Source organism: Hemitrygon akajei, chromosome 24 (assembly GCF_048418815.1).
Source record: "Hemitrygon akajei chromosome 24, sHemAka1.3, whole genome shotgun sequence".
Lineage (NCBI taxonomy): Eukaryota > Metazoa > Chordata > Chondrichthyes > Myliobatiformes > Dasyatidae > Hemitrygon > Hemitrygon akajei.
In genome coordinates, this window is record NC_133147.1 from 26,312,197 (window position 1) to 26,339,851 (window position 27,655).

The following is a 27,655-nucleotide window of genomic DNA, read 5'->3' on the forward strand; positions in this document are numbered from 1 at the left end:
ACAGGGCTGTGGGGAGAGAGTGGGGAAGTGGGATTAGTCTGGGGACTGACACAGGGCTGTGGGGAGAGAGTAGGACAGTGGGATTAGTTTGGGGACTGACACAGGGCTGTGGGGAGAGAGTGGGGAAGTGGGATTAGTTTGGGGACTGACACAGGACTGTGGGGACAGAGTGGGACAGTAGGATTAGTTTGGCAACTGACACAGGGCTGTGGGGAGAGAGTGGGACAGTGGGATTAGTTTGGGGACTGACACAGGGCTGTGGGGAGAGAGTGGGATTAGTTTGGGGACTGACACAGGGCTGTGGGGAGAGAATGGGACAGTGGGATTAGTTTGGGGACTGACACAGGGCTGTGGGGAGAGCACGAGAAGTAGGATTTATTTAATAAGATATTAATTGTATTAATAAGTTCTTAGCAAGAATGTATTTATAGTTTCATTAACATATAACTGGTATTTTTCACAATATATGGTGTTGGACTCCACCTATTGGTGACACAGCTATATCACGGTTTATCAGCTTTCATTTTTCATTGGCTACATGTTAAGCACGCTGTCCTGTGTGCCTCTGCTCGGTATAAAAGTTTCTGTTTCTGCAAAAATCACCATCTTGTCTTTGTCTTTTCCTTCGGTTTTTTGCTTTAGTTTCATGTGCTCGGTACCTGTTTCTTTGGTCAAACTTCCAATAAACAATCGTAAAGTACTCAGATCTCAACTCATTCTTGAATTCCCAAAAGAACCTGCGGATGGAAAAATCACCTGATCTGACATTACAGAATTCATTGCGGAGGAGCAAGGTAAAGCAATAGGAATGCAGAATAAAGTGTCACAGTTTCCGAAAGAGTGCAGTGCAGGTAAATAATGAAATGTAAACTGGAGAAAATCTGCAGATGCTGGAAATCCAAGCAACACACACAAAATGCTGGAGGAATACAGCAGGCCAGGCAGCATCTGTGGAAAAAAGTTTCGGGCCGCGACCCTTGAAATGAAATGCAGGATCATTATGGGGTAGATTGTGAAGTCAAATAACCATCTTACTTGTTCAGTTAGCCACCAGAAAGGGACAGAAGAGTTAGAAAGGGCAGTAGGATAGACGGGACATACAGCAACTGGGAAATCAGTAGGGGTGAAGTAAGTATTATCAAAAAGACTCGGTTAATAAAAAGAGTGCAGAGAAGATTTGCAAGGATGTTCCCAGGGCTAGAGTTATAGGGAGAGATTGGCCTGGTGTAGGACTTTATTACTTGGAATGTAGGAGAACGAGAGGCGACATTGTAGAAATGTTTAACACGATGAGAGTTGTACTGTAAAATAACACAAGATGGCAACTGTCTTTCCCCCAGGGTCTATTCATCAGGATCAGGTTTAAAACCACTGGCATTCTGTACGTCATGAAATTTGTTAACTTAACAGCAACAGTACAATGAAATGCATGATAAATAAATATAGAGAAAAAAACCTGAATTGCAGTAAGGATGTATATGTCTTTAAATAGTTAAATTAAAATAAGTAGTGCAAAAAAAAGAGAGAAAAAGTCGTGAGGTAGTCTTCATGGGTCCAGATGGCGGAGGAGCAGAAGCTGTTCCCTGAATCGTTGAGTGTGTGTCTTCAGGCTCCTGTACCTCCTCCCTGATGGCAGAGGAGCAGAGGCTGTTCCTGAGTCGTTGAACGTGTGCCTTCAGGCTCCTGTACCTCCTCCCTGATGGCGGAGGGGCAGAAGCTGTTCCTGAGTCGTTGAACGTGTGCCTTCAGGCTCCTGTCCCTCCCTCCTGACAGTAACAAACAACGTGTCCTGGGTGGTGGGGAACTTTAATGAATTATGGTCTTTCCACGACCATGATGGTTCTTGGCAAATTTCTTTGCAGAAGTGGTTTGCCATTGCCTTCTTCTGGGCAGTGTCTTTACAAGACGGGTGACCCCGGCCATTAACAACACTCGTCAGAGATTGTCAGTGGTCGCATAACCAGGACCTGTGATCTGCACCGGCTACACATACCACCATCCACCACCTGCTCCCACGGCTTCATGTGGGCCAAGGAGGAGCCTACACCTTGGCCAAGGCTAGTGGAGGGAAGGGGCGCCGTACACCTCCTTTGGTGGAGATGTAGCTCCACCCGTTAGCCAGGGTAGAGGAGTCCAAAAGCAAGAGGGCCTAGATTTCATGAGAGGGGAGATTTGAACCACTTACCACCGAGGCCGGTGAGTGTGTGGTTGAGGAGGGTACAGTATCTCATTCCAGAAGCACTTGGCCGAGTACATGGAGGGCTGGGCTTGGTGTGCCATGGGCCCAATGTAGGAAATTGGGATTAGTTGGGTGGACACCATGGTTAGCATCAACTGGTTGGGCAGAAGGGCCTGTACCCAATTTGTATTGCTCTATGACTCTTGAACGGGGGTTATTATGCCACGGAGCTTTACCGTTAACCAAGGGGTCTGTGGCCTCCAGGTTGGGAACCCCTGCTATAAAAGGTCCACTGGAAGTTTATGAGAACGATTCCAGGAATGATAGGGTTAATGTGTGAGGAGCTGTGGGTCTGTACTCACCAGAGTTTAGAAGAATGAGGGTGGATCTCATTGAAACCTAAAGAATATTGAAAGCCCTAGTTAGAATGGATGTGGAGAGAATGTTTCCTATAGCAAGGGGATCTAGGACCAGAGGGCGCAGACGCAACACACAAGGATATCCTTTTAGAACAGAGATGAGGAGGAATTTCTTCAGCCAGAGAGTGGTGAATCTGTGGAATTCATTGCCACAGACAGCTGTGGAGGCCAAGTCATCGGGTAAGTTTAAAACGGAGGTGGACAGGTTAGTCAGGGTGTCGGAGAGACAGGAGAATGGGGCTGAGAGGGATAGTAAATCAACCATGATGGGAGGACTGAGCAGGACATGGGCCGAATGGCCTAATTCTGTTCCTCTGTCTGATGGTCTTATTATTGGCACAGGTAACGAGCCAGTGACCTACGGCGACATCGTGCAGGCAGCTCACGTAACTACTGAATACTCTTCTTTTAAATATGCTCCTTCTCCGGAACTGTAGCCGATTGCAGCCTGCAATTTCCACTTCAAGGGCGGACCTTTGAGCCGCCTAAACGGTCTGGCGCTCTCGCGATCTCGGCGAGGTTGACAGCGGAGTGACAGTGGGCCCTGATTGTGGGATGCCAGCCCATGGCCGGCCCCATTACTCCGCACCGATCGAAGCTTAAAACCGACGAAGATGTGAGCGGGAAATTAATGGGCGTTTAGCGCTGTCTGCCTGCGTTTGACCGGTCCCCCTCTCACAGGAGCCTTGGGTGCTACGCTGCAAGGTTCGTCCGCCTTGACGGCTCGTGGCTGTGGGCTCGTTTTGGGCGTCTTTGTGGTTCGATGTTGAACGCCACTTTCGAGGACCCTGCAGTTCACGTTCCATGTGTTTGTGTTCCACAATGCGTACCGGTTCGATCCAGGCACCTTGGCGCAGAACTGGCTCTGTGCGCTGTGGCCCGCAGCCATCGACACGGCACAGAACTGACTCAGCCAGTGGCTGCGGTATCAGCAGTCTGGGCAAGATGGCATCAGCAACCACCGCCACGAACAGCGACGTCCCGCAGATAGTTCACGAAGCTACTTCTTCTTTCAGATACACTGGAAATCGGCGTGCGATCGGAGGCAGTCGCTTACGTTTTGATGAATGCGTTTTTGGGCTGACTGAGCGATCCGGCGCTTTTGCTGCGTCCGAGGGAGTTCGGCGTGGTTGAGAACGGTGTGCGTGGCCTAATGGCGGAGCGCAGAGCCGTGATCGGTTCCAATTCCCTACCAACTCGTTAATTAAAGCGCCAGGCAGGACTGAAACTGAAGCGGACACGAGTGGAGGGCGAGCGGGTGTTCCGTGCCCTCTGCCTATGCTTTCCCTCTCCATCTCGCTCGCTGCTGTCGAAGGAAGCGTTTTGGGTTCTCAGGGAAGGTTTAATCAGTGTGGCTTGTGGATGGGACTCGTTCGTAGAGGACTCTGAAGTTCTTGTTATATATGTTTCTGGTTAGTCCTTTTTTATCGCTGCTTTGTGCGATTTTAATCATCTCAGACTGGCTCAGCGGCCTACAGTCAGAGAACAACACCGCGCAAAGACAAATCTGAACATTCCTAGGCTGTCTCAAGGACTCTTGATATTAAATATTCTATGTGTTTATCATTCGTTTTCTGCCGTTTGCGTAATTTGTTCTTTTCTTTTGGCGTGTTGGGTGCGAGATGTTTTCTTTGAAGGAGTGCCATTGTGTTTCTTTGCTTAAGGCTGCCCGTAGGAGGACAGATCTCAGAGTTGTGTACCGCGTGCATACCGATAGTAATGAATAAAAACGTACTTTGAACTTTGATGTTTAACGTTCCGTGTGTTATTCCTTCACATACACTGGAATTTAGAAGGATGAGAGGGGGCCTGATTACACTGGAATTTAGAAGGATGAGAGGGGGCCTGATTACACTGGAATTTAGAAGGATGAGAGGGGGCCTGATTACACTGGAATTTAGAAGGATGAGAGGGGTCCTGATTACGCTGAATTTAGAAGGATGAGAGGGGGCCTGATTACACTGGAATTTAGAAGGATGAGAGGGGGCCTGATTACACTGGAATTTAGAAGGATGAGAGGGGGCCTGATTACGCTGAATTTAGAAGGATGAGAGGGGGCCTGATTACACTGGAATTTAGAAGGATGAGAGGGGGCCTGATTACACTGGAATTTAGAAGGATGAGAGGGGGCCTGATTACACTGGAATTTAGAAGGATGAGGGGGGATCTGATTATGCTGGAATTTAGAAGGATGAGAGGGGGCCTGATTACACTGGAATTTAGAAGGATGAGAGGGGGTCTGATTACACTGGAATTTAGAAGGATGAGAGGGGGCCTGATTACACGGGAATTTACAAGGATGAGAGGGGGCCTGATTACACTGGAATTTAGAAGGATGAGGGGGGCCTGATTACGCTGGAATTTAGAAGGATGAGAGGGGGCCTGATTACACTGGAATTTAGGAGGAAGAGAGGGGGCCTGATTACACTGGAATTTAGAAGGATGAGAGGGGGCCTGATTACGCTGGAATTTAGAAGGATGAGAGGGGGCCTGATTACACTGGAATTTAGGAGGATGAGAGGGGGCCTGATTACACTGGAATTTAGAAGGATGAGAGGGGGCCTGATTACGCTGGAATTTAGAAGGATGAGAGGGGACCTGATTACACTGGAATTTAGAAGGATGAGAGGGGGCCTGATTACACTGGAATTTAGGATGAGAGGGGACCTGATTACATTGGAATTTAGAAGAATGAGAGGGGATCTGATTGAAACATGTAAGATTATTAAGGGATTGAACTCACTGGAGGCAGGAAAAATGTTCCCGATGTTGGGGGAGTCTAGAACCAGAGGCCACAGTTTAAGAATAAGGGGTAGGCCATTTAGAACGGAGTGGAGGAAAAACTTTTTCACCCAGAGAGTTGTGGATCTATGGAATGCTCTGCCTCAGAAGGCAGTGGAGGCCAAGTCTCTGGATGCATTCAATAAACAGTTAGATAGAGCTCTTAAAGAAAGCGGAGTCAAGGGATATGGGGAGAAGGCAGGAACGAAGTACTGATTGTGGATGATCAGCCATGATCACATTGAATGGTGGTGCTGGCTCGAAGGGCTGAATGGCCTACTCCTGCACCTATTTTCTATTTTGCTGTTTGTGCAATTTGTTCTTTATTTCACACGTTGGGCGTTTGTTGCTCTTTGTTGTGTGTGAGGTGGGGATTCACCAGGTTTGTTCTGTTTTGTAACTTTAAAACATTAAACTACCAGTCCAGACACTGGACTGCAGGAATGTGGGTCTAACTTCAAGTTCACTTTAAGCGAGGCGTGCACACTTGGTAGCGTGATAACGTATGTAATTAACATATTTTTGTATATAACCTGTAATGAATTATTTAAATGAGCAAGAATACTTAATCAAACAATATACCTTCAACATTACTGAAATATTGAGTACACAGCACAATCCTCTCTTAAAAGTTGTTATTGCACCTGTGTCAACCACTTCCTCTGGCAGCTCCTTCCGCATACCAACCATCCTTTGCTTAAAAGAAGAGTCCAATCTCCCACCCCCCACAGCTGAACGCAGCAGAAGACAGCTGCAGGAGAGGCTGTTGTTGATGTTGGGGTAGGGACTCACTCAGTTAGGCAACAGTTATTACCCTACAGCCGTCAGGCTCCTGAACTGGAGACGGTAACTTCAACCACTTCGGCTCCGAACTGATCGCTAAACACAACCTACGGCCTCACTTTCAAGGACTCTCCTTCCTTGCCCTCTTTTTCTTTTCCCCACTCAGGCCTATCACCTCCTCCAGATCCCTTCCTCCTTCCCTTTCTCCTGTGGTCCACTCTCCTCTCCTATCAGATTCCTTCCTCTCCGGCCCTCTACCTCTCTCATCCACCCGGCTTCACCTATCACCTTCTAGCTGGCACCCCTCCCCCCTCCCCACATACACCTTTTTCATTCTGGCATCTTCCCCCTTCCTTTCCAGTCCTGATGAAGGGGCTCGGCCTCAAACATCGACTCTTTATTCCCCTCCACAGATGCTGCCCGACCTGCTGAGTTCCTCCAGCGTTCTGTGTGTGTTACATTACATCTCGAGTTCTCAGCATTATTTCTTTATTGTGTAATTTCTCGTCTCGTCCCACTGGTTGTCTGTCAGACTTTGTATATGTACAGATTTTCATAACAAAATAACAATTACAGCAGGGAAACAGGCCATCTCGGCCCTTCTAGTCCGTGCCGAACGCTTACTCTCACCTAGTCCCACCGACCTGCACTCAGCCCATAACCCTCCATTCCTTTCCTATCCATAAATCCCATTGCTTTCCTCTATTTCTCTGTCAATGCCTGCAAGAAAATGAATCTCAAGGTCATATATACACTTCGATTATAACCTTATTTTGACTTTGATAGACCAAGACTAGTTGAGCAGAGTGACTCCAAGACAAAAACTGTGATAAACTGGTTTCTAAATGTACATGGAAGTTCTTTTTCTCTTTAAACAATTTCTTCCTCCGTGGGAAATGTCCCTCAGTCTCCATTTGGGAGGTCCACTTTGGTATCCAGGTGGCGGGTGGAGATACGTCTCCTCCAAAGGAGGTGTGAGGTGCTCCTTCCCTCCGCTAGCCTGCAGGTCACCCTTGGGCAAGGTGTGACACCTGATTAGCCTCCCCCCTTCCCCGGTCAGCCATGTTAGCGGGTGGTGGATGGTCGTATGTGCAGCCGGTGCAGATCACAAGTCCTGGTTATACGACCACTGACGCCAGGCAGACGATCTCTGAAGAGTATTGATAATGGCCGGGGTCACCCGTCTTGTAAAGACACTGCCCAGAAGAAGGAAAACCACTTCCGTAGAAAAATTGGCCAAGGACAATCGTGGTCAAAGACCATGGTCGCCCACGTCATACGACGTGGTATAAAAACAAAAATAACAGGGCATTTCTCATAGGTTGGAAGAATTTATCCTTTTGTTGTCTGGAGAAAGATGGCTCCTGTGAGTAATGCCGCTGCAGTCGACTTCTTGTGGATAGACCACAAAACTATTTATTTCACTTCTCTTATGTCTTTCACGCCTGCTTTTCGTCCCTGGAACTGTCGGAGCCTGCGATTTGCAGTTTGGAGATCGTCTGGGTGATCCAGCGCTCTGCAGTCTCCGAGAGGGTTCCGGGAGGCAGAGGCACCGAGCACCAGCCTCGTGGCGAGGAGACCGCGGGACGGGGCGCGAGCCATTTCGCCGATTAAAGCAGCAAGGCGGATTGAAACATGGTGGGTGCCTGCCTTTCGATCACTGGTGGGATCGTGCTGCTGCCAGAGAGGAGGGTCTGGGTGGCCTGCGGCTGTGTCACCAAGGTTTTCTGTGTCTTGTATATGGAAAGTGGATTTGGGCTTTGGACCATGGACTTCTTTTTCCAGTCTTATAGTTCTTTTATAGTCTGTGCTTATCGCCTGATTTTTCTCTCTTTTTTTGTATGTGGGGGGAGGATATTTGGGGCTCGATGTGTCTGTTCCGTTTTTGTTCATTTTTTTCAATGGGGAGGGGGATTTGAGGGTTGATGATCGTGTCACCATTCTTTTCTCCCTTGGTCTCGTGGCTATCTGGAGAAGAAGAGTTTCAGAGTTGCATACTTTGATAATAAATGAACATTTGAACCTTCGAATACAATGATTGGTCTGTGAAACTTCAGAAGTTCAATTTAGAGCTTAGAACTTATTTAGATCTTACATCCATCCCCCAACAGGAGGGAGTAAGAATCTTTGCGTTATGACTCCGTTGCAATGTTCAGACATGTGAGATTATAAGTCTAATGGCTTGTAGAGAGAAGCTGTCCTGTAGCCTGTTGGTCCTGGTTTTAATGCTGCGGTACCATTTTCCAGACAGAAGCAGCTTACGGTGGGGGTGACTGGTGTCCCCGATGATCTTCCGGGCGTTCTTCATGCACCTGCTGCTGTAAATGTCCTCAGTGGAGTGGAGGTCACGTCTACAGATGTGCTGGGCTGTCCGTACCACTCTCTGCTGTGCCCAGCGATCAAAGTCAATGCAATTCCCGTAGCAGGCAGGGATACAGCCGGTCAGGATGCTCTCAATGATGCCCCTGTAAGAGGTCTTGAGGACTTGGGGGTCCCTGCTGAACTTCTTCAGTTGCCTGGGCTGGAGGAGATGCTTTTCAAAGTATCAGAGTATGTATACATAACCCAACCCTGAGATTCATCTCCTTACAGGCAGCCACAAAGCAAGAAACACAAAAGGACCCAGAATAAAAATCAATGTGCAAACAGAGCGAAAGAATCGTGCAAACAATAAAAGCAAGCAACAGCATTCAGAGCAAAAGTAAGTCCATAGACACGAAGCCCGGAGCCACCAGAGCAGGCCCAGAGCCACCGGAGCAGTCCCGGAGCCACTGGAGCAGGCCCAGAGCCACCGGAGCAGGCCCAGAGCCACCAGAGCAGGCCCGGAGCCACCAGAGCAGGCCCAGAGCCACCGGAGCAGGCCCGGAGCCACTGGAGCAGGCCCAGAGCCACCGGAGCAGGCCCAGAGCCACCAGAGCAGGCCCGGAGCCACCAGAGCAGGCCCAGAGCCACCAGAGCAGGCCCGGAGCCACCAGAGCAGGCCCAGAGCCACCAGAGCAGGCCCGGAGCCACCAGAGCAGGCCCAGAGCCACCAGAGCAGGCCCGGAGCCACCAGAGCAGGCCCAGAGCCACCAGACAGGCCCGGAGCCACCAGAGCAGGCCCACAGCCTCAGCCTCAATTCATCACACGGCAGAGCAGCAGAGCGCAGAACCCACAGGCACGGAGACCAAGGAAGCCGAAGCAGGCCCTTAGCCTCAGCCTCGGTGCAGCAAAGAGCAGAGTAAAGGACGCGGATCAGTGAGCAGAACCGGCCCAACTCTCGCCTCCGGTCCCTGCACCCTGCCTTTGAGAGGCGGTATTCGGCTTCACCACTGTTGAGTTAATTTCTTTCTCCCCACGCTAATACCAAGAATGGAATGACTGTGGGCTGTGTAGACTGATGGTCGATGCAGACTGAGAGCCAAAGGGCCTGGTTCTGAGCTGCTGTGGGTGATCGGTAGGTTCGGTGAAGGGTGATGGCCACCGCGAGTTTATCATTTCCTGTCCGTCACCTTATGTGCTGAGATTCACTTTATGGAAATGCAATTAATCAATGATTTTTGAGGCCTCCAAGGGGTGGGGTTGACCATGGACGTTGCATCCTAGCTGTCTAGGTACACAAGCCAGGGCAGTACAATATGGAGGGCAAGCTGTTGCCCTTGTAGGAAGCTCCCCCTCTCCACGCAACTGATGAACCCAAAGGAACGGCAGAGACCGATACAGTTCGGCACCAGCGCCGTCGCAGGAATTGCCAGTCAGCGTCGAGCTCAACGTCGGACTGCCGTAGGGACTCCAGCTCTGGATTTTTCCCTCAGGGTTTACTCCCGAAGCCTTTCCCACGAGTGGGTGTGGACGCAAGGCAGCGGAGGTTTGAGATCAGAGTTTTCCTTCTCCTAGATGAGTTGACAACCACGGCTGATGAGCTCCATCTGCCCAAAGCGACTGGTTTTAAGGCGCCAGTAACCGGCCCTTGCCCCTTCTCCTGTCAGTAGACACAATCCCGCCAGGTTTAGTAGCTGAGCTACACGTGAAGGCCAGGAGCTGGACTTGCTTGTCAGAGGCTATTTGAGACACACATCATCGGGAGCATCTAATAAATAGTGGGAACTTACCACCCCCGGCTATAACAACCTTAAGGAACCATCAATGTATACGTAATCTTATGTATTTATTTTTTATTATTGATTTTTATCTTTTTTTGTGTGAGTCGTCAGATCCAGAGTAACAAGTATCTTATTCTCCTTTTACACTTCTGTATTGGAAATGACAGTTACCAATCTTGAATCAGGACACCCTCGGCCTCCTCCACTCCAGACAGAACTAACTCAGTCTGTTCAATCTCTCCTTGTAACCACGGACCATCCACACCATCGTCAGGGTAACCACGGACTGTCCGCACCGTCGTCAGGGTAACCACGGACCGTCCGCACCGTCGTCAGGGTAACCATGGACCGCCCACACCGTTGTCACAATAACCACGGACCGTCTGCACTATGGTCACGACAACCACAGATTGTCTGCACTGTCATCAACACTGTTGTCACGACGACCATGGGCCAACCACACCGTCGTCCCTCCATAGTACTGAGTGGTTACCAATTCTAACATCTCTTGATGTTCAAAATTCAAAGTCAATTTATTATCGAAGTACGTATACGTCACCATAACCAACCCTGAGATTCATTTTCTTGCGGGCATACTCAATAAACCCACAGTGGAATAAGAACCACAATAGAATCAACGAAAGACCACACCGACTTGGGCGTTCAAACCGAGTGCAAAAGACAACAAATGCAAAAACAAAGAATTAATAATAATAATAATAAATGTCGAGAACATGAGGTGAAGAGTCCTTGAAAGTGAGTCCATTGGTTGTGGGAACAGTTCAGTGATGGGGCGAGTGAGGTTACCCCCTTTGGTTCAGGAGCCTGATGGTTGAGGGGTGATGACTGTTCCTGAGGCTCCTGTACCTCCTTCCCGATGGCAGCCTCAGTATGAGTCATATTTTCACTGTTGTGCTGTATATTTCATTTTAGCGGCCCTGTAAGAGCAGCCTGTTTGGGTTACCGTTGAAGAGAAGGGATGATGTGGAATCAGCGGGAGGTTTTCATGGTGAGGGACACTAAGGTTGGGCTTGGAGCTTCTGCTCGGCAGGAGACGAAGAGCGGAGACACCAGGGAGAACCGATCGCCGCTTACAATCCGGTGAGAGACCCATTTGTCGAGGTGGATTGCGAGCGACGTTCGGAAGGTGGTGTGGGCTTTCACACTGACCGAGGGCCCAGCGCGTGACTGACAGAGAAGTTCAAGATGAGCTCCAATTAGAACAGGCCTTTTTCTTTTTGTTATTGTTTACTAACCCTTCAGCTAAGTTAAGATTCATAAATATAATTCCTCTGATCGTACGCAGTGTACTCTGTTATTTTGTGGCACCAGTTTGTAACAGGGTCTCAAATTACACAGCATCCACACAAACGGGGGTTTGCTGGGGAGTCTCACGTCTCAATCTCACGGGTTTGGAGGGTTGTCTTCCTTAGACTTACATAGCCAAGGAAACCAGGGGGTTTCATATGTTTTATTTGATGAACACTAGAGCTCTCCATTCTCCGTCCCCAATCCAATTTGTCCACCCAGCCCGTGAGGGGCTGAATGGCCTGTACTGTGCTGTGTGTAATCTATCCCCCAGTCAGTGTATCTCCTGTCAGCTGGGTGATTTAAACCGTAAAATATGGGGGCCGAACCCAGCCATTCGGTCCATCTAGATCTGCTCCACCATTCCATCATGGCTGATCTATTACCCCTCTCAACCCCATTCTCCTGCCTCCTTCCCCCTAACCTGGGATTCCTTACAAATCAGGAACCTTTTAGCCTCCACTTTAAATATACTCGATGACTTCGCCTCCACAGCTGTCTGTGGCAATGAATTCCACAGATTCACCACCCTCTGGGTAAAGAAATTCCTCCTCATCTCTGTCGTAAAGGGACGTCCTTATATTCTGAGTCTGTGTCCTCTGGTCCTAGACTCTCCCTACATTAGGAAACATCCTCTCCACGTCCACTCTATCTGTGTCCTCTGGTCCTAGACTCCCCCACATTAGGAAACATCCTCTCCACATCCACTCTATCTATGTTCTCTGGTCCTAGACTCCCCCACTATCGGAAACATCCTCTCCAAGTCCACTCTATCTGTGTCCTCTGGTCCTAGACTCCTCCACTGTGGGAAACATCCTCTCCAAGTCCACTCTATCTGTGTCCTCTGGTCCTAAACTCCTCCACTATAGTAAACATCCTCTCCACGTCCACTCTATCTGTGTCCTCTGATCCTAGACTCCCCCACTATAGGAAACATCCTCTCCACATCCACTCTATACCTTTCAATAGGTTTCAGTAGATCTTACCAAACTCCAGCGAGTACAGGTCCCGAGCCACCATCTGGGCTGTTCCCCTCGGACTGAGTGCGTGCCTCCTCTTTCAGAGTGGGGAAGTCATCCCTGATGAACCAGTTCATCAATCAGCGCTACACCAACCTGTACAGGGCGACGATCGGGGCCGACTTTCTCACCCGGGACATCATGGTGGATGACCAGCACGTCACGCTGCAGATAGGCACTGGGAGAACCCCAGTTTCTCCCAGTTCCCCCCCCCCAACAACTCCTCCCCATCCAGAGTGACGGGAGAAGAGCTCCCAGCTGAGAAAGCCACCGGCCGATTCTGGCGATCGGGGATGGAGGGGGAGGGCTGGGCTTTGGTTCCACACCATTGTATCTGCTGACGTGGTCCAGGGAGTGGGGGAGCTTCTGCTGAAGGTCTTGTCCTGTCCGTTCCGGGGCAGCTCCCTCCCCTTTGGTCCCCGCCGCACACTCAGCCCCCACCTGTGCCTCCGAGCAGCAGTTTGCACATGACAGCGGCCACACCCCGGTACACCCCTACGACAGGTGGGCTAGACCAGGTGAGGGTAGCCTGTCCTAGCACGCAAAGTCAGCTCCAGCAGGCTGACGGACCAGATGTGCAGTGAGATCCGACAGCCAGGTAGGCGGTTCTGCAACGCTCCGTGGAGAGCGAAGGGACAGGAGCCGTCATGGCCATCCACCGCGAGCCGGGAAGACTAAAGCTGGACTTCTGAGGTCGAGAGAGAGGAACTTCCCCAGTGCAGAGGTTTACTGTCATTGTTGGATATGGCAGACAGCCAACATTAGTCTACATTAGCTCCAGACAGCAAATATTTTCAAAAGTGCTGCTTCCTCAGAAATTCTTCTTGTTTATGATAGGCCGTCTGAAGCTGAACGCAACTATAATTTCAGACTGCTTGTGTCACGTAGGAACTTGGAGAAACAAGAAATTAACTTTTATTGAGTATTATGTGTTTAATTGCATAACGGTGCTGATGCTTCGCAATAATTCAACAGAGCTAAAGATGTTTTGTGGATGATTTTCATTTGTACTCAGTGTCAGACACTTCTCAACAACAATCAGCCAGCATTGATGGATTCCAGTTGCCCTGATACCGCAATGGCCTGGTGAAACCTTTCACCGTGCTCGTCACTGACAGCGACAAGATCGGCCGGGAAGAAGTCTAAATGGGAAAGCAGAAAATGGATCTTTAGTGACACGTTGCATTTCGTGGTTTTGTGGGCTTGCAGTTGTCAACCAGCTGCACGTAGTTCGGTGCTCTGTTGTTGCCGAGAAAACTTTCAACAACATCCTTGAATGCCTTCAATGCGATTTTCTCCGGTCCCACTAGATTTTCTTCAAATTGCCTGTCATTGGTGACCTGTTTGATTTGAGGACCAACAAAAATGCCGTCCTTAATCGTGGCATCAGTTATTCTGACTTGAATTATGAATTGAAATGACAAATATGGGCAATTTCAAAAAAAGGAATGGTGTGTGATAGGGAAATTTCGTGGTGATTTTTCATGATCGGCAGCCCAAAATCCTTAAGATCCATCCAAAGGCATTCAGAAAGCTGTCCAGTGTGTAGGTGCAGAGCACGACACGTCCAATGCAGACAGGGCAGCTCCCTCTACAGTTTTCAATGCCTGTGCATTGTGATTGAAAAGTATAGGGTAAGACATAAAGTGAAGCTCCCTCTATACCAGGGGTTCCCAGCCTGGGGTTACACAAACCCCTCGGTTAGTGGTACGGGGTCCACAGCGTAAGAAAGGTTGGGAACCCCTGCTCCATGCCCATCAACACCGAGATTCTCACATTATTCCCCTTCATCTCTGCTGCGTTTTGTAACTTCAGAGCATTAAACTAATTGAAAGGAAGACACAGGAATCCAAACTCCGGGTCCAACTTCGAGTTTACATTAAGCGAGGCGCGCACGTGTCAAGTGGTAGTGTGATGATGTATACAATTTGTGTATTTATACATATAATCTGTAATGAATATGTATATACATATACACATACTTATATATATTGTTACAATTATATATACATAGGTTGAGTGTTGGCGTGCGGCCAAGTGGTTAAGGCGTTCGTCTAGTTATCTGAAGGTCGTTAGTTCGAGCCTTGGCTGAGGCTGCATGTGTGTCCTTGAGTAAGGCACTTAACCACACATTGCTCTGCGACAACACCGGTGCCAAGCTGTACGGGGCCTAATGCCCTTCCCTTGGACAACATCGGTGGCATGGAGAGGGGAGACTTGCATCTTGGGCAACTGCCGGTCTTCCATAAAAAAAACCTTGCCCAGACTTGCACCCTGGAAACTTTCCAAGGTGCACTTCAAAGGCCTATCCGGAGGCCTACCCTACCTACCTATATAGGTTGATTAAGCATTCTTGTTTGTTTAAATAATTTACTACAGGTTATCTATATAAATATGTGAATTGCCTACATCATCACAATATATAAACAATATATTTACAAGATTATTCTAATACTATTGAAATATTAAATACACACAATCTCGCCTCTTCCATCCTCCTACCCTCCCAGTGAAGGGCCACTCCTTGTTCTAGCAAAGCTGGTCATTACTTCTATAAGACCATAAGATATAGGAGCAGAATTAGGCCATTTGGCCCATCGAGTCTGCTCCGCCATTTCACCATGACTGATCCATTTTCCCTCTCGGCCCCAGTCTCCTGCCTTCTCCCCATATCGCTTCATGCCCTGTCTAACCAAGAACCTATCGACCTCCACCTTAAATATACCCAATGGCCTGGCCTCTACAGCTGCCTGTGGTGCAAGTTCCACAGATTCACCATCTTCTGGCTAAAGAAGTTACTCCTCACCTCTGTTCTAAACAGACATCCCTCCATTCTGAGGCTGCGTCCTCTGGTCTTAGACTCCCCCACCGTAGGAAATCCTGTCTGCCTCAGTTCCATCAGGGCCTTTCTACATTCAAGATGTCCTATGAGGAGATTTTACCAGGCCGTTGCCCGGACGATGGGACATGCCTGAGGTTTGGCTGAGCGAGCTGGGGCCTTTCTCTTTGGACCAAAGGAGGCTGAGAGGCATTTTGATAGAGGTATACAAGGTGATAAGAGGCAGAGATAGAGTGGACAGTCAGAGACTTTTCGTCAGGGCAAAACTGGCTAAATCAAGGGGGCATAATTTTAAGGCGATTGGAGAAAGGCAAGTTCAACCAGATTTTCAATCGCGCTCCGGGGATCCCGATTTGTCACCTCCTTTCATTGGGCCTACAGCAGTGGTGTCATCAGCAAACTTAAATATGGCATTGAAGCTATACTAAGCCTCACAGTCATAAGTACAAAGGGGGTAGAGCGGGGAGGGGGGCGAAGCACACGGCCTTGTGGTGCTCCTGTGCTGGTGGAGGTCGTGGAGGAGACGTCTTTGCCAATCCGAAGTGACCGGGGCCTGCAAGTGAGGAAATCGAGGATCCAGTTGCACAAGGTGTGATTGAGGCCTTGGGGTTTACTGAACAGTTTCGAAGGGACGCTCGTGTTAAATGTCAAGAACGAGGCATCCTGATGCGAGCGTCTTCGTTGTCTAGATGAGGGGATGTCAGAAGTAAGTTCTTAACACAGAGGCTGGAACGCCCTGACAGGGGTGTTGGCAGAAAAAAAACATATGGGGCATTTAAGAAGCTCCTAGATAGGCACATGGATGATAGGATAATGGAGGCTTTGTAGGAGAATAGGTTTAGACTGATCTTACAGTAGATTAAAAGCTCGGCACAACATCGTGGGCTGAAGTGCATCCTCTGACATCTTAATTGTACACAGGCCGCTTTTGATGGCTTTACCTTTCATAGAAAAACTCGGGCAGATTCATTTTAGTTGTGGTCTGTTCAGATGCTCTGTTCTTGCTTGCAGGAAAATCATCTGATAGTGGTTTTCAAACGCGCTGTCTGTGATGTCCTGTTCACACTAAAGCTACAAGCTAAGGGTGGCTTTTAAAATTAGTTCCTTTTGAGTAGACGCGATTTCCAGGAACACAGACCTTGTTTCAGGACAGGTTAGTCTTTCTTACAGCCTGAGACTGGGTTATCAAGTGGGTTTTTTCATTTTCTTTTTCTTCGGTTACATTTATGATTTTTGGATATTGCAGATGGGTGAACATTTTAGAAGCATTAGATTAAATGCAGGATAAATCTCTCTTCACACATTCCTGAGCAACATGTTACTCACAGAGTGAATCTCCCTCCACACCGTCCCATCACACACTCACGGGGTCAGACACAGAGTGAAGCTCCCTCCACACCGTCCCATCACACACTCCCGGGGTCAGACACAGAGTGAAACTCCCTCCACACCATCCCATCACACACTCCCAGGGTCAGACACAGAGTGAATCTCCCTCCACACCGTCCCATCACACACTCCCAGGGTCAGACACAGAGTGAATCTCCCTCCACACCGTCCCATCACACACTCCCGGGGTCAGACACAGAGTGTAGCTCCCTCCACACCATCCCATCACACACTCCCGGGGTCAGACACAGAGTGAAACTCCCTCCACACCGTCCCATCACACACTCCCAGGGTCAGACTCAGAGTGAAGCTCCCTCCACACCGTCCCATCACACACTCCCGGGGTCAGACTCAGAGTGAAGCTCCCTCCACACCGTCCCATCACACACTCCCGGGGTCAGACACAGAGTGAAACTCCCTCCACACCATCCCATCACACACTCCCAGGGTCAGACACAGAGTGAATCTCCCTCCACACCATCCCATCACACACTCCCAGGGTCAGACACAGAGTGAATCTCCCTCCACACCGTCCCATCACACACTCCCGGGGTCAGACACAGAGTGTAGCTCCCTCCACACCATCCCATCACACACTCCCGGGGTCAGACACAGAGTGAAACTCCCTCCACACCGTCCCATCACACACTCCCGGGGTCAGACACAGAGTGAAACTCCCTCCACACCGTCCCATCACACACTCCCAGGGTCAGACACAGAGTGAAGCTCCCTCCACACTGTCCCATCACACACTCCCGGGGTCAGACACAGAGTGAATCTCCCTCCATACCGTCTCATCACACACTCCCGGGGTCAGACACAGCGTGAATCTCCCTCAACACCGTCCCATCACACACTCCCGGGATGAGACACAGAGTGAATCTCCCTCCACACCGTCCCATCACACACTCCTGGGGTCAGACACAGAGTGAATCTCCCTCCACACTGTCCCATCACACACTCCTGGGGTCAGACACAGAGTGAATCTCCCTCCACACCATCCCATCACACACTCCCGGGGTCAGACACAGAGTGAATCTCCCTCCACACCGTCCCATCACACACTCCTGGGGTCAGACACAGAGTGAATCTCCCTCCACACCGTCCCATCACACACTCCCGGGGTCAGACACAGAGAGAAACTCCCTCCATACCGTCTCATCACACACTCCCGGGGTCAGACACAGAGTGAAGCTCCCTCCATACTGTCTCATCACACACTCCCGGGGTCAGACACAGAGTGAAGCTCCCTCCACACCGTCCCATTACACACTCCCGGGGTCAGACACCGAGTGAATCTCCCTCCACACCGTCCCATCACACACTCCCGGGGTCAGACACAGAGTGAAACTCCCTCCACACCGTCCCATCACACACTCCCAGGGTCAGACACAGAGTGAATCTCCCTCAACACCGTCCCATCACACACTCCCAGGGTCAGACACAGCGTGAATCTCCCTCAACACCGTCCCATCACACACTCCCGGGATGAGACACAGAGTGAATCTCCCTCCACACCGTCCCATCACACACTCCTGGGGTCAGACACAGAGTGAATCTCCCTCCACACTGTCCCATCACACACTCCTGGGGTCAGACACAGAGTGAATCTCCCTCCACACCATCCCATCACACACTCCCGGGGTCAGACACAGAGTGAATCTCCCTCCACACCGTCCCATCACACACTCCTGGGGTCAGACACAGAGTGAATCTCCCTCCACACCGTCCCATCACACACTCCCGGGGTCAGACACAGAGAGAAACTCCCTCCACACCGTCCCATCACACACTCCCGGGGTCAGACACAGAGAGAAACTCCCTCCACACCGTCCCATCACACACTCCCGGGGTCAGACACAGAGAGAAACTCCCTCCACACCGTCCCATCACACACTCCCAGGGTCAGGGACATACTGTGTTAGACACAGAGTAAAATTTACTCTATCCTGTCCCTGCTCTTGTCACACAGTCCTCCTGGGGGTTAGATGCAGAGTAAGACACCCTGTCCAAGGATTGAATCCCAACATCAGTCCAGATGGAACATCGACTCTTTTTCCCTTCCACAGATGCTGACTGACCTGATGAGTTCTTCCAGCATCTACACTCATCTGCATTGCCCCCTTCAGCAGAGCACTTCCAGTGAGTCGGAACAAGTATGCCTGGAATCATGTCAATCACCTGTTCTCGAGATGAATTCTCCTGCTCCAGGACATCCGAGATGTCTCCCTTTCTCAGGAATCATGCTCCCCAACAGTGATATTTATTTATTTTGCGTTATGGTACGGTAACAATCCCTTCTGACCTAACGAGGCCCACGCTGTCCAATTACTAACCCGTATGTCTTACTGTGGGATTAAAACATTAGGATCAGGTTTATTATCACTGAAGTATGTTGTAAAATCTGTTGTTTTGTGGCAGCGTTGCATAAAATATACTATATATTTCAATATGGAATATATATACAGCACTTACGGCCCGTCATGCCGTTGACGGTCCTCCAGCCCTGGCAGTGTTCATCGTGTCAGTAGCTTCCTCTCGGCTTTCACTACTGTCAGTCCTGGTGGAGACCCAGGAATATCGTCGCACTCGGATGCAGAAGCAGTCTTCATCGATGGTTCCCCAACAACTTTGTTTGACCAGTCAGGGTTGTTGGCACTGAGCTGAACCCCCGAACCTGCTGGATCAGCAGACCACCCTCTGCCCTTTGGCGTGGCCGTCTCTACCGAGAGCCAAAGCATAAAGATATTAAAAAAGGCAAACTAAGTAAATTATGTATTTAAGCGAAATATGGAACAAATTAGAACACTACCAATAATATTATGGTACTATAAATCTGCGTATCAGCTCCTAATAGTTATCACGGATGGGATCCATCCAATGTACACAGTGAACAAAATCAATGCAGACATTGAGTGTAGATAACGGATTGCCTTCATACAATACTATCGACAATTGCATCCTCCAAATCTTCATCTTCATTGTAACATTCAAGATGGTTGCCGATACCTTCAAATTCATCATAGTTCCTAACTTGTTGAAGTAGTGAAATCATTTCATTTTCACTTCTGCCCGCTAACGGCATCTCCAAGCCTGAACGCTTGAAACCACAGTGAGCAAAACAGTTCTGAATTGCCTTTCTTCTGTTTTTTGCCAGCAATCACTAACAGAAGTTGGAGTTTTTGGAGCATAAGCACGAGCAACTGAGGCTATTTAAAAACTACTCACACAAAGCACAGCTCAGTGTCTAACGGACACTGTTTCCTTTTCCTAATCACGAGTGATCCCACCGGTGATCAAAAGGCAGTCTCCCCTCTCCGTAGCAGAGAGATCCCACCAGCGATCAAAAGGCAGTCTCCCCTCTCCATAGCAGAGTGATCCCACCAGCGATCAAAAGGCAGTCTCCCCTCTCCGTAGCAGAGAGATCCCACCAGTGATCAAAAGGCAGTCTCCCCTCTCCATAGCAGGGCGATCCCACCAGTGATCAAAAGGCAGTCTCCCCTCTCCGTAGCAGAGCGATCCCACCGGTGATCAAAAGGCAGTCTCCCCTCTCCGTAGCAGAGTGATCCCACCAGCGATCAAAAGGCAGTCTCCCCTCTCCATAGCAGAGTGATCCCCCAGCGATCAAAAGGCAGTCTTCCCTCTCCGTAGCAGAGTGATCCCACCGGTGATCAAAAGGCAGTCTCCCCTCTCCATAGCAGAGTGATCCCACCAGCGATCAAAAGGCAGTCTCCCCTCTCCGTAGCAGAGCGATCCCACCAGTGATCAAAAGGCAGTCTCCCCTCTCCGTAGCAGAGTGATCCCACCAGCGATCAAAAGGCAGTCTCCCCTCTCCATAACAGAGTGATCCCCCAGCGATCAAAAGGCAGTCTCCCCTCTCCATAGCAGAGAGATCCCACCAGTGATCAAAAGGCAGTCTCCCCTCTCCGTAGCAGAGAGATCCCACCAGCGATCAAAAGGCAGTCTCCCCTCTCTGTAGCAGAGCGATCCCACCAGTGATCAAAAGGCAGTCTCCCCTCTCCATAGCAGAGTGATCCCACCAGTGATCAAAAGGCAGTCTCCCCTCTCCGTAGCAGAGCGATCCCACCAGTGATCAAAAGGCAGTCTCCCCTCTCCGTAGCAGAGTGATCCCACCAGCGATCAAAAGGCAGTCTCCCCTCTCCATAGCAGAGTGATCCCCCAGCGATCAAAAGGCAGTCTCCCCTCTCCATAGCAGAGAGATCCCACCAGCGATCAAAAGGCAGTCTCCCCTCTCCGTAGCAGAGTGATCCCACCAGCGATCAAAAGGCAGTCTCCCCTCTCTGTAGCAGAGCGATCCCACCAGTGATCAAAAGGCAGTCTCCCCTCTCCATAGCAGTGATCCCACCTGCGATCAAAAGGCAGTCTCCCCTCTCCATAGCAGAGTGATCCCACCAGCGATCAAAAGGCAGTCTCCCCTCTCCGTAGCAGAGTGATCCCACCAGCGATCAAAAGGCAGTCTCCCCTCTCCGTAGCAGAGTGATCCCACCAGTGATCAAAAGGCAGTCTCCCCTCTCCGTAGCAGAGTGATCCCACCAGTGATCAAAAGGCAGTCTCCCCTCTCCATAGCAGAGTGATCCCACCAGCGATCAAAAGGCAGTCTCCCCTCTCCGTAGCAGAGAGATCCCACCAGCGATCAAAAGGCAGTCTCCCCTCTCCGTAGCAGAGAGATCCCACCAGCGATCAAAAGGCAGTCTCCCCTCTCCATAGCAGGGCGATCCCACCAGCGATCAAAAGGCAGTCTCCCCTCTCCGCAGCAGAGTGATCCCACCAGTGATCAAAAGGCAGTCTCCCCTCTCCATAACAGAGAGATCCCACCAGCGATCAAAAGGCAGTCTCCCCTCTCCGTAGCAGAGTGATCCCACCAGTGATCAAAAGGCAGTCTCCCCTCTCCGTAGCAGAGAGATCCCACCAGCGATCAAAAGGCAGTCTCCCCTCTCCGTAGCAGAGATCCCACCAGTGATCAAAAGGCAGTCTCCCCTCTCCATAGCAGAGTGATCCCACCAGCGATCAAAAGGCAGTCTCCCCTCTCCGTAGCAGAGTGATCCCACCAGTGATCAAAAGGCAGTCTCCCCTCTCCGTAGCAGAGCGATCCCACCAGCGATCAAAAGGCAGTCTCCCCTCTCCATAGCAGTGCAATCCCACCAGTGATCAAAAGGCAGTCTCCCCTCTCCGTAGCAGAGTGATCCCACCAGCGATCAAAAGGCAGTCTCCCCTCTCCATAGCAGGGCGATCCCACCAGTGATCAAAAGGCAGTCTCCCCTCTCCGTAGCAGAGTGATCTCACCAGCGATCAAAAGGCAGTCTCCCCTCTCCATAGCAGAGTGATCCCACCGGTGATCAAAAGGCAGTCTTCCCTCTCCGTAGCAGTGCAATCCCACCAGGGATCAAAAGGCAGTCTCCCCTCTCCGTAGCAGAGAGATCCCACCAGCAATCAAAAGGCAGTCTCCCCTCTCCGTAGCAGAGTGATCCCACCAGCGATCAAAAGACAGTCTCCCCTCTCCGTAGCAGAGAGATCCCACCGGCGATCAAAAGGCAGTCTCCCCTCTCCGTAACAGAGCGATCCCACCAGTGATCAAAAGGCAGTCTCCCCTCTCCTTAGCAGAGCGATCCCACCAGCGATCAAAAGGCAGTCTCCCCTCTCCGTAGCAGAGCGATCCCACCGGCGATCAAAAGGCAGTCTCCCCTCTCCGTAGCAGAGAGATCCCACCAGCGATCAAAAGACAGTCTCCCCTCTCCGTAGCAGAGTGATCCCACCAGCGATCAAAAGGCAGTCTCCCCTCTCCGTAGCAGTGCAATCCCACCAGTGATCAAAAGGCAGACAGCTGGCGCTCACCTTCTGCATTCGCCTCAATGTTTCAATCTCCCTCATCACTTTATTCCGTGAGCCTTTAATCGGTGAAATGGGGTCAAATTTCAGCTCTCACGCGGTCCTACAGCCTCCTCGCCACGACGTTCCCTCTGCCTCTGCCTCGCGGAATCCTCAGGAGCCACCAAACTGAAAATCACGGGCTCCAACAGTTCCAGAATCACTTTCGAGATGACAAACAAACGTAAAAGATGTCAAAAAGTGAAATATATAGTTTCTTGATCTGTCTAGAAGATGTCGACAGAAGGAGCGCAGTACACAGACGCCATCTTGTAACTTATGGTCGTTTTACGTCTTTGCCCTCTACTGTTGCCACAGAACAACAGATTTCACACCATTACATTACAAAACATTGCAATGAATGAACCTCTCCATTCCCTGGTCGTCCTCGTCTTTCACGGTAGCACAACCAACGAGACTCAGTGGGCAGCTTATTAGGTACACGGTACACCTGATCATTAATGCAAATGTCCTCACGTGGCAGCAACTCAATGCACCAAAGCATGCAGACATGGTCAAGAGGTTCAGAGCAAATAGACTGGAGAAGAAATGTGATTTAAGTGATTTCGACCGGGGAAATGATTGTTGGTGCCAGATGGGGTGGTTTGATTATCTCAGAAACTGCTGACCTCCTGGGATTTTCACGCACAACGATCTCTAGAGTTTGCAGAGAATGGTGCGAGAAACAAAACACATACAGTGTGCGGCAGTTCAGTGGGCGAAAAGGCCTCGTTAGTGAGAGAGGTCGGAGGAGAATGGCCAGACTGGTTCAAGATGACAGGAAGGTGACAGTAATTCAGATAAGCACGTGTTATAACAGCGCTGTGCAGAAGAGCATCTCTGAATGCACAGCACGTCAAACCTCGGAGCAGAGGCGTTGCAGCAGCGAGAGACAGGGGCACGCGCTCAGTGGCCACTTTATTAGGAACAGCAGGCAGCTGGACCTCACGCTGCTGAACGAGAACCCACAGGTCGTTTGAGGAACGCGGACTTTGGCGAGCTCCTCGAGGACTTGGATGCTGATTTTCTCGCAGCAGGGTTTCTGCCGGCCGTATTCGTGGGGGAGCGGAAAGCTGTATAAACCAGTGGTCAGCCCCGCGGCTGTGATGTGGGTGACACTGACACCTCTGCGGTCTCCTGCTTGGACAGTGTCGCAATCTAACGCCTGCATTGGCCGTCACATCAACAGCCTAAGCATCTCCCTCCCCGGCTGGTATCATTCGGGTCTGGAGGCATCTTTTGGAGGGCTTCGCTAGAGCATCTTCCGGGCCCCTTTAGCCTGCTGTGTGCAGAGGAAAACCGAGATAAGTTTGCTTGGTGCTGCAAACGTGACCGTGAATTGCTACCTCTCGCTGTAACAGGCTGCAGTTTCCTGTCGCCATCTCATTCCCCAGCATTGCAGATTACTCTCGATTATGCTCGTCCAGATGAAGCATCCTTTTTCATATATTTTTTTTAACGTTACACCTTTTTTTAAAATCATGGTTCACTCTTCTTGCCTATCAAACTCCTTCTTCTCCAGCCCTGTGCCTTTTCTACCTATCACCTCCCAGCTTCTTACTTCATCCCCCCCTCCCCCACCCACCTGGCTTCAACTATCACCCTTGCCCCGCTTCCCCTCCCTCTGCCTTCTACCCCCGTCCTTTCCAGTCCAAAACGCCGACTGCTTATTCCTCTCCATAGATGCTGCCTGACCTGCTGAGTTCCTGTGCTGGGCCGGATTGCCAGCCGCCTACAAAACCTCTTTTTGAAATTCATTTCTGAAACTAAATCAAGAAGAACATGTGTTGTTTTATCTCTGTTTCTATCCTGTGGTGCGCGGTGAGGGTTTGGGTTCTGACAGGAGCTGACTCAGGAAACGGCGCGTCATCTTTCATCTTTGTCCCGTCCCTTGTGGTGGAGGCGAACCGTTTGAAAACGCAGCTAAGCGGATCAGTCGGGCTCGCAAGGCGGAGTGAGAGGGGGGCGCGGCCGCCGAGGGAGAGGGGCTGAGGCAGAGCAGCGCTGGATGCGGACGGCGTGACCCGCTCCGAGTGACATAGACACAGGCGCCAATGAGCACCGGGAGGGTTGGGGTAGACAGACCACGACACAAACACTGACGGCAACGCAGGAGACAATCAAGGAGGGTGGCACCCCGGTAGATAGAGATAGAGAGGAGGCGGGAGAGAGTTTGCATTGCAGAGTTGAAGTGAGTAAAAATTCCGCGACACCAGCTCTGTTTGGGAAACTTTGGAGCCTTTCTACTCTAGAGCAGGGTCAGTCCGGCGGAAGGAGGGGGCCACACCAACAGCAAGATGGAGGCCGGCCCCGTGTCGTGGTAACCGGACCGGGCAGCCTCTCCCGGTGGAGTCAGCCTCAAATCAGAAAGGCACCTCGGAGGGAAGAGGGCTCTGTCGTCCGCTCGGGGAAGGACGGAGACGAGGCGGAAAGGCATGAGCGCGCCGGGAAATAATCAGACGCAGGACTGTTACGGTAAGAGGAGAGATGAAATCTATCTTTACTAAAGTTCCTTCGGCCCATCACGCCCATGCCAGCCCGAGCTGGTCCCAGTTGCCAGGGCTGGACTCGCATCCCTCTAAACCTGCGGGAGCTTTGGAGAGGGTGCCGAGAAGATTTACCAGGATGCTGCCTTGAGTGAGCTGGGGCTTTTCCCATCGGAGCGAAGGAGGATGAGGTGATAGAGGTGACAAGAGGCAACAATTGAGTGGGCAGCCAGAGTCTTTTTTTTCCCAGAGCGATAAAGTATAAGGGAGATGTTAGAGGCCATTTTTAAATACAGACCTTTAAATACACACCTTTAAATAGGTGTGTGCAACGCCCTGCCAGGGTTGGCGGTCGAGGCAGATACATTAGGGACATTTAAGAGACTCTTAGATAGAAAAATGGAGAGCTATAGAGTCATAGAAAAGTACAGTACAGAAACAGGCTTTTCAGCCCATCTAGTCCATGCTGATCCATTTAAATTGCCTACTCCCATCGACCTGCACGGGAACCATAGTCCACCATACCCCTCCCATCCACGTACGCATCCAGACTTGTCTTGGATGTTAAAATCGAGCTCGTACTGGCAGCTCGTTCTCAAGACCCTCTGTGAAGAAGCTCCCCCCCCCCCCATGTTCTGCTTAAACTTTTCATCTTTCACATTTAACCCCTGACTTCTGGTCACAGTCCCATCCAACCTCAGTGCAAAAAGCCTGCTTGCATTTACCCTATCTATACCCCTCATAGTTTTGTATAGTTCTATCAAATCTCTTCTAAATCTTCTATGCTCCAAGGAATAAAGTCCTAACCTACTCAATCTTTCCCTATAAGGTCCTCCAGTCCCAACAACATCCTTGTAAATTTTCCCTGCACTCTTTCAACCTCGTTTACATCTTTCCTGTAGGTAGGTGACTAGGACTGCTCACAATACTCCAAATTAGGCCTCACCAATGTTTTATACAACTTCAACATAACATCCCAACTCCTGTAATCAGTACTTTGATTTGTGAAGGCCAACGTGCCTAAAGCTTTCGTTACAACCTTATCTACCTGGGACGCCACTTTCAACGAATTACGGGCCTGTATTCCCAGATCCCCTTGTTCTACCGAACTCCTCAGTGCCCTACCGTTCACTGTGTAAATCCTACCCTGAAGGAGGGAAGATTTCGGTTTGTGTAGGAGGGGAGGTTTAGGTTGAGTTAAAAGGTCAAAACATGGTGGGCCGAAGGTGCTGTATGGTTCTATGGTCTGTGTTAAGTGTCATCCAAATGCCCCTCTCCGCTACTTCCTCTGGCTGCTTGTTATGTTAACCGAGCACCCTCTGTGTGAACAAAGTTGCTCCTCAGATCCTCTTTAAATCTTCCCGCACTCACCTTAAACCCTGCGACCTTTATTTTAGACTCCCCTAAGAAAGGGCTGTGGCCCCCCCCCCCGACCTTATCTAGGGTAGTATGGTGGTTAGCACAGCGCTTTACAGTACCAGCAACCCGGGTTCAGTTCCCGCCGATATCCGAGAGGAGTTTCTACGTTCTCCCCGTGACCGCGTGGGTTTCCTCCGGGCGCTCCGGTTTCCGCCCGCAGTCCGAAGACCTACTGGTTGGCAGGTTAACTGATCGCTGTAGATTGTCCCGTGATTAGGCTAATAGGATAATTAGGATAATAAATAAATAGATATCCCTCTCTTGATCTTATAAATCTCTATCAGGCCATCCCTCAGCTGCCCTCGCTCCAGGCAAAACAGCCCCAACCAATCAGATCTCCCCTTTCCATTCAGCCCATCTTCTCTGCCCTGTCATTCCATCATGGCTGATTTATTAACCCTCTCAGCCCCATTCTCCTGCCTTTGATGCCCTTACTAATCAAGAACCTGTCAACCTCCATTTTAAATTTACCCAATGATGCGGTCTCCACAGCCGTCTGTGGCAATGAATTCCACAGATTTGCCACCCTCTGGCTGAAGAAATTCCTCCTCATCCCTGCTCTAAAGGGACATCCTATTCTGAGATGTTTCCTCAGGTCCTAGACTTTATACATCCACTCTTTCTAGGCCTTTCAATATTCAATAGGTTTTAATGAAATCCCCCCCTTAATCTTCTAACTTCCAGCGAGAACAGGCCCAGAGTCATCAAACCCTCCTCATACATTAACCCTTTCATTCCTGAGATTATTTTCTTTATCTCTTCTCTCTTTCTCACTCTCTCCTCCTTTTCTCTCTCTCACACTCTCTACCTCTGTATCTCTGTCTGTCTCTCTCTCTACCTCTGTCTGTCTCTCTCCTCTCTCTCTCTATCTCTGTCTGTCTCTCCTTCTCTCTCTCTCTCTCTCTCTCTCTCTCTCTCTCTGTGCATGTGTTACCCTCTCTCCTCTGTTCACACCTCCTTCAGAACCTTCCTCCCAGCCTTTCTCAGCCAACACCAGCTGATGTCATCCTGTCTATCCTGGACTTCAACCTGACACAGATGTCCCCATTTCTTCGTCCCTCGCC

General features: G+C 50.2%; 1 protein-coding gene across 2 annotated transcripts in view; it reads left to right on the forward strand.

Moving 5' to 3' along the window:
• Positions 1 to 24,656: 24,656 nt before the first annotated feature.
• The window catches only part of LOC140715597 (uncharacterized), a 56,480-nt gene continuing 53,481 nt past the window's right edge, over positions 24,657 to 27,655 (forward strand). For both annotated transcript variants that reach the window (XM_073027963.1, XM_073027964.1), the window contains exon 1: positions 24,657 to 25,161. In XM_073027963.1, coding sequence (XP_072884064.1) covers positions 25,122 to 25,161 — 40 coding nt within the window. In that variant the 5' untranslated portion in view covers positions 24,657 to 25,121. The remainder of the gene's footprint in view (positions 25,162 to 27,655) is intronic.